The following is a 14,437-nucleotide window of genomic DNA, read 5'->3' on the forward strand; positions in this document are numbered from 1 at the left end:
GGAATTATCTTTGATGTTGGGAATTCAGGTCAGCTGCAATCCTGCTGCTCTCTAACTGTGCCAAATCACAGAGCGCAGCTTCATAGCCTCTTGCTTTGGACTCAGACCCTGTGTCTTCCCTCCCTTTTTCATGCTCCTGCAGAAGTCCATGGGATGATTAGGTTTGGGGCTGGGAGAGGACAGGAAACCTCCTTGCAGTGTAATCCTGGTGGAAAAGCACAGGAAGGTTTGGATCCAGTTTAGTTTGGGGCTAAAGGATTGAGATTTAGGGTACTTGTACCTGGAGGCATCGGAGCTGCAGAAAGAGCATCAGCTCCTACCAGCTCTTAGTTTTTGTGCCCGTCATTCCCTGCCAGGAGCCAAGATGTAGAGGTCAGGGAAGAAATGGCATGGGAGCAGTTGTGGTTACAGGTGTTTTAAATATGTGATTAAGGCTCTTTCCTGGTTATCTCTGAACTTTTGATCAGCAGCTGCCAGCTTTTCACCTGGCTCATCCCTGACTTGTCTGAGCTGGATCTCCAGCATAAGAGCCAACTGCATCACTTGTTGGTGATGAACATTTGTGGTGATGCCACCCCTGATGCAGCTGCCTCTAGGGATTCCCCCTCCAGCCCTTTGTCAGAGCTGGGGATCTTGCTTTGCTTCAGTTCCCAGCCTGATTCCACTAGGTGCCTGCTCCCATATGTCCTGGTGGCCTTGGGAGAGCAGCCAGGGAGGGCAGCACAGGGTGCATGCCCTGTGCTGTATTTTTCCAGGACAGCCACCTGCTTCCCTCCCTGCTGCCAGGGGCAAATCCAAGCCATGGGGCAGAGCCTCTGCCAACATTGCCAGTCCATCAGCCAGCACTGGGAGCCTCTGGAGAGCAGGTGGGATGGCACAGCTCTTCTATGGCCATGGTGATACCCAGCGAAAAGCAAGAGACACCAGGGAAAGGAGTTGAAACCCATCAGTGCTGGGTCTCAGAGGAAATCTCTGGCTCTGTTTGTATCCTGTAATGAGAGCACCACTGACATCCCAACGCTGGGTGTTTTGGCCATCCTGAGGGTGGGCTCCCCATCCAGGATGAGGACAGGAAAAGGAAAGAGCTGGAGGGAGAGGAGCAGTGACAGCAAAGGCTGCTGTGCTCAGCCTCTCCCAGCTTCAAAGGCAGCTCCCCCTCCTCCAGCCTCTCTAGCCTGCAGAACCTCAGACAGCTGATCAGAGAAGGCGATTTCTCTCCCTCTTTTCTTCCTTCTTCTGAAAGGCACAAAACTCACCCTTTCACTGCCTGCATTTTGCAGATGTGCTGGGATCTGCACCACCCCCTCTCCCACTCTTCCTCCCTGAAAATATCCCAGCCTAGCAGGAAGCCAGTATCACACTCCAGCTACATCACTGTACCCTTCCTGAATGCCTCTGCCTTGGGAAGACATTTTCAGGGAAGATATCCCCTCTGATTATCAGATTGTGGTATTTTTTTTTCTTAAGACCCCTTTTAGAGCTGCAAACCTGCTAGGCTCAGCTGGGCTGTCTCCAGAGAGCACTTGGCCAGCCTGGCCTGTGGTTAAATGAAGACTAGTAATAAGGAAAAATTGAAAGTGGTGATTTAATGATTGGAACAGCTCTTCTTCCACAGCTGTCTGCCTATCTAAATACATATATATATTTTCTAAACACAAAGAGCCAACATCCCTGCTCTGAGATGGGTGAAGCAGCTGAGAGCCAAACACAAGGATTATAAAGAGCAATATTAAATAACTGATGTCCAATGAAAGCCTTAAGTTGAAGGAAATACTCTGTAAATAGATACTTATTTACATGGAGAAGAAAAGAGCTGGAAACAGGTTTTTCCTCTCTCCCAAGTTTTGGCTTCAGCAGGTTGAGGGAGAGGATATTTGATGTGTAAATCCATTCCTGCTGCCAGGTTTGGTGGAGGCAGAGCCACGTCAAGAGCAGCCCTGGCTCATGACGGTGTTGGCTTAGAGAAAATGTTGTTGATTTAAAGGATTTTTGAAATTTGGGTTTTTAACTTTCCCTTCTTGGCTTGCCCTCCCATGGCACAGTAGGCAGCAAAAATTGGTCAGGGATGGACACAGCTCCCAGGAGCTGTCCACCTGTCCTCACCAAGGAGCAACACACACACATCCATATGGATGTGGCAGAGAGACTGGGAGCATCAGAGCAGCAATGTCGCCAGGGATGAAGGAGGCAGTGTTTGCCCATAACCATCTTCAAGGTGATGTTCCAACATAATTTCCAATCCCAGAATGGATTTTTCCCATCAGCCTGATGGAAAGACCCATTCTCCTCCCTTCCACTAATAACTGCATTCCATTAACAACTTGAATGTTCTAGGCTAAGTGTTCCCATTTCTCCCGCAAACGGGGCCCTTCTTACCCACACAACAACACAACACCCCCTCTTCCCCATGGCTGTGGGACCAGAGCTGAGGGTGGGTGCCAAGGGGACAGTTTTTAGTCCTTGCTGTAACTGAGAAATCTTCTGAGCAAAGCAATTTTTCATTTTGCCTTGTGCTTCCACCTTCCCCGTATCCAAGCACAGCCGGGATCCTCTGAGGGCCTGGATGACTCACCACAGCACAGAACCACAGCAGAGATGTAAGGGCATTAGCATGATTCCTCCCTGGGCTCTGCATCTCCCACCATCAGGAGTTTTTATATTTCAAGCATCTTTCCTGCCCCGAGGAATTGTCACGTTTACCTGCAAAACGTCTGTGCAGAGGGAGCACATCGAGGAGACAGCAGGGATGGGGCTGGACCAGGGAGGGGGGTGTAGGGATCAGAGGGATGGGAGCACACGCACGGAGTGTCACAGCCACACTGATGGCAGCGTGACACACGTGTTCCAGCACAATCAGTGCCCTCATCCTGAGTTATAGCTGGGAGCTGCAGCGGGTCCCTCCTCTGAGGCTGCTCTTTCCCCACACCCCAGCACTGTGGCGAGTTCAGCTGGCTCACTAATTACATGCCATGCCTAGACCGGCTGCTTTGCACAGTGCTATTAATTAGCATTTGTTTCCCTGATGGCTGCTGACCCTGCCAGAGTTGGGAATAAATTGGCTGCTGTGGGTGATGGGTTTGCTGCGCGTGGCCGGCGCTGGTGGCACGGCTCCTGGGTAATGACGTTGTTACAGGACGCACTATTTATATTTTCATTTTGGAAAGACAAGACATTTTGTTGGGAGAATGTGGCCCTCAGTGCCAGCTGCTCTCAACTTTCAGGCTTCCAGAGACCTTGGAGAAAAGGCAAAGAGCTGAGACAGGTAGGATTTTTCAGCCTGGAAAAGAGGCTTTGAGGTCACCTAATTGTGGCCTTCTGGCACCTGAAGGACCTGTCAAGAAAGACAGACAGAGACTATTTACAAGCGTCTGGAGTGGCAGGACAAGGGGAATGGCTTCCCACTGCCAGAGGGCAGGGTTAGATGGGGTATTGGGAAGGAATTCTTCCCTGTCAGGATGGAGAGGCCCTGGCACGGGCTCCACAGATCCCCTGTGGGTGCCCCATCCCTGGAAGTGTCCAAGGCCAGGCTGGACAGGGCTTGGAGTTACCTGGTTTAGTGGCAGGGGGTGGGACTAGATGGGCTTTAAGGTCCCCTCACACTCCAAGAACTCCATGGTTCTATGACTATGAAACGGGGCACAGATATGGCTGGGGGAAGAGCTGCCAACCTGCCCTCCTGGGGCATTTTTCCTCAATAAATAATTGACGTGGGGCTGGGGGACTGGGATGGTGTAAAGCAGGTGGAAAGATACTTTGGGGACATTACAAGCAAATGAGGGTTATAAAATGTGCAAAGATGATTTTTCCTCTGCAACACAAGCCCTGCCTGATCCATGCATTTTGATGCAGAGGATCACAGAGTAGGGATGAGCCTGAATATCCCACTGAGCCCCCCAGGCTCCTCTTCCTTTTTCCCATCACTTTGGGTGCTCTGCCTGCACTAAACCTGTCCTAAATCATGTCAATCTGTAGAGCAACTGTCCCTCCCTTCCCCTCCCCCCTTGTTCACCAGCTCTGTCCTCCAGCCACCTGGCACTTCATTATATCACTCAAGATTAATCCACAGCTCCTAATTGCCGGGCGCCCAAGAACTCCTGGCAGGGAGGGAAAAAAGTGTCAGGCAAAAAAGCCAATGTCTTTTTTTTCCTCTGCAATATTTAGGTTGATGTGGGAAGCACAGAGATGGGAATTTTTGCTGTTTGAGGGAATTGGGGGGGGTTATAGCATTTATCGGGGTTTTTTTTGCTGTCATCTCCTCCATCCTGGCTATAAGAGGGAAAAGTGTGCATGGTTCCAGCTGAAAGTGAGGAAAAAATGTATTTTGTGGAGGGATTTTTGCATTTAATGGGGGATCTTTGCTCAGTTCTCTGAGTATTCAGCTAATGGAGGGAAAAAAAAAAGGCCCATGCCAAGCACTGTGATTTTAGGCTGGCTTAGATCAAAGTGTTCTGCAGACTCAGCAAACCTCTCTGGCCAGGAAAAAGAAAAGGCACAGGGTTTTTCTTTAGGAAAGGTATATTCTGTAATTTTTCATGCAACACATTTCACTTTAGAAATAAAGGCCTCGGCCCAGTTTGGGCTTTTTTGATGCTTTTAATCATCACAAAGCCTGGTGCGCAGAATTGCAGCCATACACCTCAACGAATTGTTTCCTTCCAATGGACTGCAAACACTGCAGATGAAAAGTGATTTTCCTCCTTTTTTTTTTTTTTCTTTTCTCCCAAGAAAAACACCCCAAAGCAAATACCCAGTCAGCTCAAATCCATGGCTTTGCTCCAAGTATTTTGGCTTGGCTGAAGATCCAGGCTGGATCATGTGGCTGTCCTGGGCAATCACTAATTTTTTCAGAGCTGCTCCAAAGCAATTGAATCACTCACATCAAGACAAAACAATGAAATAGAAAGGAAATTCCATTTGCATCCCAATCTGGGGCTGGAACCAGAAGGAGGCTCAGCAATTTTTTCCTCCTATATTTCAGTGCTATTTGTGTCTCATTCAATGCTGGGAGTGTCCTGCTGGTTACCCTTGACTGGCTCCTGGGGTGTTTGGGGACCACCATACCACTGCATCCTTTGACAAGCACCCCTACGGAATCCAGACCCAAAGCCCTGCATTCTCCTGCCCTTCTAGCAGAGGCAGCACCTTGAATTTCAGAAAACCAGTGCTTAGGGTTTTATTAAAACAAAAAGCTTGAGGTCTGGGGAGGCAGTGAGTGCTTGTGCCTAAGGGATCATTACCTATTGATTGGAAGAAAGCGTAGGAATGAGCAGGGGAATCTGCTCAGTTTGTCGCAGAGACTGCCAGTCATGGAATCACGGAATATTTTGGGTTGGAAGGGACCTTAAAGCTCTTCTCATTCCACCCCTGCCATGGGCAGGGACACCTTCCACTAGAATGGGTTGCTCCAAGCCCTGACCAGCCTGGCCTTGGACACTTTCAGGGACAGGGCAGCCACAGCTTCGCTGGGTACCCTGTGCACAGCAGGAGCACTAGGACCCCCACTGAGAGATAAAGACTGGCTCCAAAACTGCTTTAATTCAGTTCAGTTCAGAGACACAAACCACCACCAGCTACTCCATTCCTTTCCAATAAGCCCAGGTGCTTGGGAAGCCCTGGCTGAGGTGAGACAGAGTGGAAATTTTCCAGAGGGTCCCTCTGGGATCAGCTGTCCTGGTGGTAGACAGGACACATCATCTCCTGCTCCATCCCTGTGCACAGGGACCTGCCACTGTGCTGTGGGGGTCAGTGACCGGGGCCAGGGGAGATATAGATGCATAAAGTGAGAGGATGGGGAAATGGGGTTGCCAAGGAAACCACAGAACAGCAAAGTTCTGATTTTTTTTCTCAAGGCTGGAAAAATGCGGGGGAGAAGGGCAGCGGCAAAGCCCCGTACTGCGGGTGAGCTGGGGGGGACCTGGACTACGGGGGGTGGTGACCCCTGGGCAAGCCAGGATTGCAAAATAAATAAAACTGGCCATGCAGGAGATTCTGTGTCCCTGAGGTGGCTGAGGGCTGCCTTTGGGGAAGGGATGTGGCCTGGCAGCACCAGTAGTGGCTGTCTGCTCATGGGGAAGCCTGGCTGGAGCTGGACACTCTGTGGGGTTGTTAAAAGTGTTGCAAGTTGGAGGTTAAATATAAAAATTCCATCAGATAGAAGATTCAGCATCTTCTTGGAGTTGCCTGGAGGGATTTAAAAGATATGTTGATGTGGCACTGGGGACATGTGGTTAGCGGTGGGCTTGGCAGTGCTGGGAGAGCAGTTGTGCTCAATTATCCTGGAGGTCTTTTCCAACTGAAATGATTCTGTGATTCATGCAGAGATAGGTAGGGAGAGGCAGGAAGAGACACCAGCCTGTGCTGAAGCGTTGGAGCATCCAAACCTGGAGCCTCGGGGTGGGTAAATCAACCCCTGGCAGGAACTGTAAGGGCCTTTCCATCATTGCGTGGCCATGACCAGCCCCACGTGGGGCTGGAGCTGCAGCAGAAGTCCTGAGGGCTCTTGTGAAGGACACAGAGGGATGCCAGGACATCCATCATAACATGCTTGGAGTCTGGCTTCCTCTGGTATCACTTAAACACTTTCATTAGACTGGACTGCAAAAAAAATTAAGTCCAAATCCCCTATTTCAGCCTTCTTCCCAGCAAACACGCCCTGAGGCACCCTGGGGATGGCTGGGAGCCCCAGTCCTGCCCTTCCTGTGCTCCCTTCACACCTCAAGGTCACACTGATGTTTTATTCATCCCCTACAATCCGTTATATTCCTTAATTGCAGCCACACACACTGTCACAAGTGTAAATAATTGCCTTGGAGGCTCATTAATCACTTCAGAGTGTTAACAAGCACCACAGTCCAGAGAGCTCTTTCAGGGGGCTTAAGGGTGGTGGGGACCCCCCAAACACAGAGGGTTTAGCACCCAAGTCTGGGTACAAATGCCACGGCCTGTGAAAAAATTCACCCCTCAGGCCAAGATTTAAAAATTAATGATCGGTTAATTAACAGCTTCACTGTCCTTCTCTGCTCTCACACTCTGGCTCATGCAAGCATCGGAGCAGCACCCTCCACGACCCTGAGGCTCAAGCTGGAGAGCTATAAACTCGAGACAGACATCCCAAACCCATCTTAAGAAACAGTCAATGCTGCAGAGATAGTTCACACCTTTATTACTCTGGCTGGAAGGGTTCTTCCTTGCTCCTCTCCCTGCTATCATTCCTTCTTTCCTGGGCCATAGTGCCTTCAAGCCAAGATGGATGGTCCATTTGTCACAGAGCAGAGGGGCACAGTGGCATCCCAACAGCATCTGGACACGCTGCACCCACCCTGTCCCCTCCATGTCTCTCCCCTCCCTCTGTGTGCACTTAGGTGAGGAAGAAGGTGTTTGGGTTATGATCTGGCCCTCTGCCACCCTCAGCTCCCAGGCACAGCCCCATGTCCACGGAACAATGTCTCTCCTGCCCCCAAACCAGGAATGAGTCTGTTTCCAGTGGGATCCCAGCACACGCCAATCAAAGGCCAGGAATTTGCAGGGAAGAACCATTGAATTCACAGGGACCTTCTTGAGTGAACTTGACATTGCCGGAGGCCAGGTCCCCAGGATGTTTGAAGGAGCCCAGTGCAAGGGTACAAAGAGCTTGTGCTTAGGGACTGGGGTCGCCCTGATCCCTCCTCCCCAACGCAGCTGCCCAGTGTGGTGTCACAGCATCTTGTCTTGCACCATGTTCCCTCCAGCCCAATCGCCAGCCACATCAGCAGAACTGCAGGAGAAGCAGAGCCCAGGACAGGTGATAAGCCCTCAGCCAGCACCCAAAGCACCTCTTCAGGGGGCTCTGCTACCCCTGAAGGCTAGGAAAGGGGTGGGTTGCCCAGAGCCTCTCCCCAGATGGTCACAGACCTTCCAGCGGTTCCCACACTCGTTGCACAGCACAAACGTTGTCATGGGCTCATCGGCGCTGCGCGTCTGTACCTGGGGTGGAGCAGCACTGCCTCAGTGAGACCCTTAGAGCATCCCCCGAGGCAAGCTCCCCTGCAGACCAGGCCTGACCTGGTTGTATGTGCAGTTCTTCTTCTTGCATTTGCCACACTGGAAGAGGTCGGTGACGGTGCCGCCTGTCTTGGCCATCTGGTGCTCCCGGATGGCCTCCTGGGTCATGGCATTCCGCAGCTTCTTCAGCTCATCACTGGCCATCTCCTGCCACCAGCATTGGCCCACATGGGTCAGTGTGGCCATGGCTCTGCTCACATCCAAATACCACAGTCCAACACCTTCCCCATCCTCTCCCAAAACAGGATTAATCCTGCTGTCTGTGCGTGCTGGAGGGCTTAAACCCATCCTGATGAAAAAATCATCCCATCTTCAGACTAAAACTGCTGTCTGCAGGGATCTGTCTCCCCACAGGGGAAACTGGGCTTCCGAGGAGCCTGATTTGTGGACTGTGGCTGAGGAGGACAAATGGGGACACTCCAGCCTGATTCCTGCCAGTGAGACATCCCACAGCCAGATCTGTGTTAGGCTGGGGGTCTGCAGGGCTTTAAGGGGACCTAGCAGTGCTGCCAGCTTTCTCCTAATGCTCCCTGTGTCTCATTCAGCACTGGAGTGGAAACAGGGAGGTGCTGGGACATCCCCACTATGGACAGCACCAAGCCAAGACCCAGCACTTGGGCACCACAGAGGAAGAGATCCAGAGGCATCAGCCCCATGCACCCCAGCGCCCACCTCAGCAGTCATGCGGGCGATGAGGCTGGGCTCGATGGCTCCACACAGCACATTCCTGCGCAGCCCAGGGTTCTTGGGGTCCTTCAGGTTGCTGATCCTGCTCCGCACCCGGTTGCGATACTTCATGTCTGTGCTCTTCAGCTCCTGGAAGATATGTGGGGTCCGTCAAAGAATCAACACGGGGATGGGGGCTGCCAGCTTGGTGCTGCTGTCACCAGGGCCAATGGTCACGTGGAGGTGGCTGATCTCAGTGGGGCTTTTCCTCCCTGTGGGAAGTGTCCCCATCCTTGGCTTTAAGAGGACGAAGCACAGCTTCAGATGTGGGGAGGAAAATGACTTTCCACTACCTTGGAATGTCTAACATCCAGGCAAGGCTGTGGGGCTCAGGGACTATCACCAAGCCCTGTGCTGGGACAAAAGCTCATGGTGCAGAGGACTCTGTCTACTCCCTGCTCCCAAAGAATATGAGTATGGACGGGTTGGTGTAGCAGCTTTGGGCACAGAGTCTGGGAGGCATCAAAAAGGGCACCCAGGAGGTGAACCACCCTGGCGTTGGTCCTGGTCTCAGTGGGCTGCCAGGAGAACCCCAAGCCTTGAGTTGGGGGTGGGCAGAGGTGGCTCCATCCCTTCCAGCATGGCACAGCCTGGACACTGTGACAGACTGGTTCTAGCAGGAGACACAGGCAACTACAGCAGGCTCATGGGAAAAGCTTTGGCTGGGTTTGGATTTATTTCCCCAGGGATGAAGGCAGGCCCCTTACCAGAGGGGACTGGGGAGGACACACAGACCCCTGGACAAAGGCATGTGCTCAGGAGAAGCTTTGCTCAGCATCAGCTTCAGCCTTAGCCTCAGCATTCTCTCACTGAGGTCTGGGCTCCCTCTGCAGGCAACGAGCACGGCAGTCTGTCACCCTCTGTCCTTGTCCCTGTTACCCTCTGTCCTGTCCCCAGCAGCATTCTTGAGCCCACGTACACCCTCCCCAGCAGGTGAAGCCTGGGGACCCCTAGGCTCCCAAAGGATATGGTCTTCAATCTCCGATGCCATCTTCTCGCAGTTAACACCGAACTCCTTGTAGTCGTCTAAAGGGTAGAGAGGTTAAGGGGTGACTTTCAGGTGTGAAACCAGCCACAGGTCTCACTGTACCTCCCCCAGAAAATCTCACCTCTCCCCCAGTACTTGCCCCAGACCCTCTATCTCTAAAATACCTAGTTTTACCCATCTTGAACCTTACCAAGATGCATCTTCACATCCAACCCCCTTATCAGAGACCCTACCAACCTTTTCCTTCCTTTGGGGCTGAATGCTCCTATTAGGACTGTCCCATAGGAGAAATAGCCCAGTCTGGGGTCCAGCACCCCCAGAACTGCTCACCGTCCATGCGCAGTGCAGCCGTCAACATCTCAATGCACTTGTCCCGCACCGAGTCCCCTGTGAGGTAGCAGGGGGCCAGGAAGCAGGGGCTGGCAGAGAAGGAGGGGCTGCTGGGCGTTCGCGGCACCTCAGGCTTGGCCTTGCTGCTGTTGGCTCTGCAGGGGCACATGGAGGGGCACGGGCAGGTGGCAGGGTCCTGGCACAGCTGCAGGGACCTGCCGGGGTCCTTGGAAGTGGAGTGGGTCTCTCTTACCTTTCTTCCCTGCTGTCACTGGAGTTTCTCTGGGAGCTGGTGGGAGCTGGAGAGAGGCTGGTGCCCACAGAGGCTCTCCTGGGAGTGGCATGAAACAGGACAGTGGGGATGACACCAGAGACAGGGCAGGACAGGGGCAGGGACTGGTGGCAGGACCTCAGGCATCAGCACATCGATGAGAGTGCTCGCCCGGAAGCCAACAGGAATCTCCATTTGCTCCTCCCAGGAAATATCTCAGTGCTGTGGCAGGATCAGGGCTCCCAGCCACTTCTCACCCCCTCCATGTTCATGGTATCCCAAGGGGGACCCTAAGAGCATCCCCAGGCTGCCCAGGCACACCCTCTCCTTACCTCTCCCCTGACAGTCTCTTCTGTGTGGAGGAAGAGGAGGAGACAGTTGAGGACCTGGAGTCAGCAGAGGCTCTCCTGGCAGGACAAGCCCCATGTCAGAGGGCAGTAGCTGGGACAAATGATGGGTCCACACCCCAAGCACAACCCAGTGAGGGGCCAAGGTCTTGCCTCTCCCATCCTCATGCAGCCCCAGGACCCACCTCTCTTTCTTGCCATCCAGAGGTGATTTCTTGGAAGACGCAGTGGGGCTCCTGCCATCACTGGACTCTCTTCACCACGGCGCAAAGGAAGGGAGAGAAGCTCTCAGCAAACCCAGCATACTCTGGCAACCTGTGAGCTGGATCCTGTCCATCTGCATCCCCCATCCCTGAGCCCCGCCCCCCCCCCTCCCCCCTTCCCGGCTGCCAGCAAAGCCTCCTCTGGGCTGGCAGTGCCTAGCAGAGCCTGGCGTGAGGGTCGAGGCAACCTTCAGCAGGTACCTCTCCGGGCTGGAATCAGCAGAGTGGCCCTGGGTGGTGGTGGCATGAGAGTCACACTTGCTGGGCTTCCTAGAGATAGAGAGAGCACGGGTCAGATAAGCACTGTCCAAAATGACCTAGTTATAGAGAAGGGAAAATAGAAAATATCCACTTCTCCCTCCTCCAAAATCAGCCCTGGTGCTGTCTTAGAGGCAGTTTGGTCTCCAGAGGTGCTGCCAGCATCCATGGGTAGGCAGAGATGGATAAACTCTTAAAGACCAAGCAGAGGGTGGTCTCATATTGGCCCTGGTGTCCCCCAACAGCAGGCAGGAGCCCTCACCTCTCCTTGTGCTTCTCCCTGTGCTTCTCAGCTGTATTCTTGCTGTGCTTCACCCCTTCACTGGGGCAGCTGGAAACATCCAGCTCCTTCTCCTTCTTCTTATCTGCATCCTTCTCTTTTTTTGTGGTGGTGGACTCTGTGGGAAGGATTTGGGCGTCACAGTCACAGCCCAAACCAGCATAGGGCACCTGCAGAGATGCATCCTGAGGTGGGGAATGATTGTGGAGATGCTCAGCCCTTGGTGGGGCACGCATTGATTTACACCACTCTATCCCAGAGTGAAAACAAGCCTTTGGAAAACCTGAGTTACAGGTTATAGGAGCCTGCATGTCCTGGCTCTGCACTGATTCCACTCCATCCCCCCAGAAAGCATTGGGGCTTGAGGTGCAGGGATGGCTCAGGGAGGATTGAGATTTGGGGGGTTCTTGTCTCCCTCCAGCATCGCTCACCCAGAAGCCGCTTCCAGTTTTTGATGAGGATTTTGGCTGAGGCCACCACCTCTTCATCTGAGCAGTGTTTCCGCACTGAGTTCACAGCCACTCCAATCCGTGTGGTCTGGGGACACACACCGGGGACACATCCTTAGGGATGTGGTGGCTGGCACAAGGCACAGGACAAGCTACCCCATGGGGTGTCCCCCCACCCAAACCCCCTCACCTGGAGCAGCTGGATGGTCATGGTGTAGCCAGTAAGAGACTTGAGCAGATCCAGTGCCCCTTCCTACAGCAGGGAGAAGCCACAGGAGCCCTTGAGGAGGCATCAGGCAGCACCAGGAAGGGCATGACAGGACAACCCAAAGCAGCCCTGGGCGGCTCCCTGGGATTGCCTGACCTCTCACACCGATTGAAAAGTCCCACACTCAAATCCTCCTGGATCATCCCAGCCCCAGGTCACATCTCCAGCTGGATAGCATGAGCTTTTCTTAAAACTTGGGAAAACCCCCATCTGCAAGAAAAATCTGGGCTGGTGGGAGTTAGGCAGAGCTGGGGGATTTCCCAATGTCCCCCACTCAGGGGTGTGAAGGTCCATGGGACACATCCTGGTACCCTGCAGTGGCAGCTGAGATAAGGATAGTCTAGCACAGAGCCTTCCTCCTCCTCACTGTCTTTCTCCTCCTTCTCATCCTTGGTATTTTTAGAGCCCCAGCAGCAGACACCAGCTCCCAGGTATCCCCCTCCAGGGACATTGTTCCCCGGAGTCCCACCAGGAGGGGCTGGATCAGATCCCCCCAGTTTGATGGGTGCAGGGACATTCCTGTGCTGTAGGTGGACCCTGGCTCTGTCCCATCCCAAAGTGTAGCAAGAGAAGTATAGAACACCCCTGACCCTTGACCCCTGGGTAATTCCTGGCACCAAGCAAAGCCATGGGATGTGGTTTGATACCAAGCGTTGGCATCCCAAAAAGCCACCAGATCCATGGAGACGGCAGTGCTGCCCCCCCAGCCAGGAGCCTGCACCTTGTCAGGGCAAAGGCCAGTGGAAACAGTCAAATATTAACTCTGAGAGCTGGGCTTGGCACATGTAACAGGCTCACCAGGATCCTCACTTGGTACAAGGGTGGCAGGGCTGGATCCTGGCTTCCCCGGAGCACAACCACCCAGGAAACAGTATCTGACCCCTTCCCTTCCCTTTGCCTACTTGTGCAACAGGCAGGGCTGTGCCCAAGGGTGTTACAGCCCAGAGCTTTTCCTTGCCTGTACACGAGCCTCTGGCCCTGATCAGGTGTTGGTGCACAGGCTGGGAGCCAAACACCTGTCGCCCACAGTCCGGCAGTGGCAAGCAGTGTCAGGAGCTGCCACCCATGGGACGAACACCCCTTACCCCCAAATCCCAGTGTCTGGGAGCAATGGGGCACAAGAGAGCGTCAAATTAGAGGCAAAATTAAATCCCCTGGGTGTTGACTATGATGTCCTGAGGCTGGGCTTGGGTGACACAGGCAGCACCCCTTAAACCCACTCAGCACCTCCAGGGACAACGTGAGAGCTGTAAAAAGCAACGCCCCCCCCCCCCCTCCCTGCACCCTTTCCCAAGCCACACAACATTTAAACATGCATGTAAACAAGCAAGTGTGTAAATAAGCATGTGTGTAAATATGTACACGTGTAAATTTGTATGTTTAAATATGTGCACATGCCCCGAGGAGCTCAGCCACCTTACCGTGCTTTTCCTGGCCACCATCTTATCCAATTTCTTGGCAATCCGGACCAGCTCCTCAGCGGGCCCCATGGCGGGGGCTCCAGCGGAGCAGGACACTGGCTGTGGACACAGCTGGGCACTGCTGACATGGGGTCCTCGGCAGCGGGGTGGGAGGGAGCAGAGAGGAGGGGAAAAGGGGGAAAGGGACAGGAAGGGAAGAGAAGGGAAGGGAGAGAAAGCAGAAAGGAGGTGGGGCTGTCCCGGCCAGTTATAAACTCCTGCCCGGAAAACAAAATAGCACGGGGGAGGGCTAAATATAGTCGAGAGCCACGGCTGCAGGAGCGGAGGAGGCGCGCGGAGGAGGCGCATGCTGGGGCGCTCGTGGCCGTGGGGAGCTCGGGCAGGCACAGGGCCCGGGATGGGGCTTTGCCATCGGCATGGCTGAGGTAGGGAATCCTCAGGGGCACGGGTACAGCGTGCCCCAGGCTCTGTTTTTCCCAAAGCTGATCCAGCAGCGAGAGCCTTGGGGGAATAATCTTTATACTCCGTGCATTGGAATGTTCCAATATATGTGGAATTCCACTATACAGGAATAGTTCTTATACTGGAGTACTCCGCATATTGGAGTATTTTGGTACTGAGAATACCCCATCCCTGGAAATGTCCAAGGTCACGATGGACAGGCTTGGAGCAACCCGCCTGGTCTAGAGGAAGGTGTCCCCCCTACATTAGGGTGGACAGAACAATCTTTAAGGCCCCTTCCAACATTCTGTGATTGTGCGATGACAAATGACACGCTGCAGTCTTTGAAGCACAG

The 14,437-nt window shown here is 53.4% G+C and overlaps 1 protein-coding gene across 2 annotated transcripts; it reads right to left on the bottom strand.

The window, feature by feature from the left end:
- Nucleotides 1–7,139: 7,139 nt before the first annotated feature.
- Nucleotides 7,140–13,710, bottom strand: TCEA3 (transcription elongation factor A3). Of its 2 annotated transcripts, none has more exons than XM_074555426.1 (14): nucleotides 13,642–13,710; nucleotides 12,143–12,205; nucleotides 11,935–12,040; nucleotides 11,486–11,621; nucleotides 11,167–11,235; nucleotides 10,888–10,956; nucleotides 10,688–10,762; nucleotides 10,338–10,415; nucleotides 10,085–10,239; nucleotides 9,731–9,792; nucleotides 8,713–8,862; nucleotides 8,041–8,187; nucleotides 7,891–7,962; nucleotides 7,140–7,753 (listed from the first exon to the last, which is right to left on the bottom strand). In XM_074555426.1, exons 1-14 carry the CDS (start codon nucleotides 13,708–13,710, stop codon nucleotides 7,745–7,747), a joined length of 1,260 nt encoding a protein of 419 aa, XP_074411527.1. In that variant the 3' UTR covers nucleotides 7,140–7,744. The 2 variants fall into 2 exon arrangements, with proteins under 2 accessions (XP_074411527.1, XP_074411526.1); XM_074555425.1 differs by having other exon boundaries at nucleotides 8,713–8,856; nucleotides 9,686–9,792.
- Nucleotides 13,711–14,437: the final 727 nt, after the last annotated feature.

This window comes from Zonotrichia albicollis, chromosome 20 (genome assembly GCF_047830755.1).
Source record: "Zonotrichia albicollis isolate bZonAlb1 chromosome 20, bZonAlb1.hap1, whole genome shotgun sequence".
Classification (NCBI taxonomy): Eukaryota; Metazoa; Chordata; class Aves; order Passeriformes; family Passerellidae; genus Zonotrichia; species Zonotrichia albicollis.

Excerpts from the sequence above, each read along its gene's own strand:
- TCEA3 (XM_074555425.1), bottom strand. The coding sequence starts at position 13,710 with ATGGGGCCCGCTGAGGAGCTGGTCCGGATTGCCAAGAAATTGGATAAG. Across the intron at positions 10,240-10,337 it reads AGTGACAGCAGGGAAGAAAG|AGCCAACAGCAGCAAGGCCA; the intron begins GTAAGAGAGACC and ends GTGCCCCTGCAG. Across the intron at positions 9,793-10,084 it reads GGCTGCACTGCGCATGGACG|ACGACTACAAGGAGTTCGGT; the intron begins GTGAGCAGTTCT and ends TCTACCCTTTAG.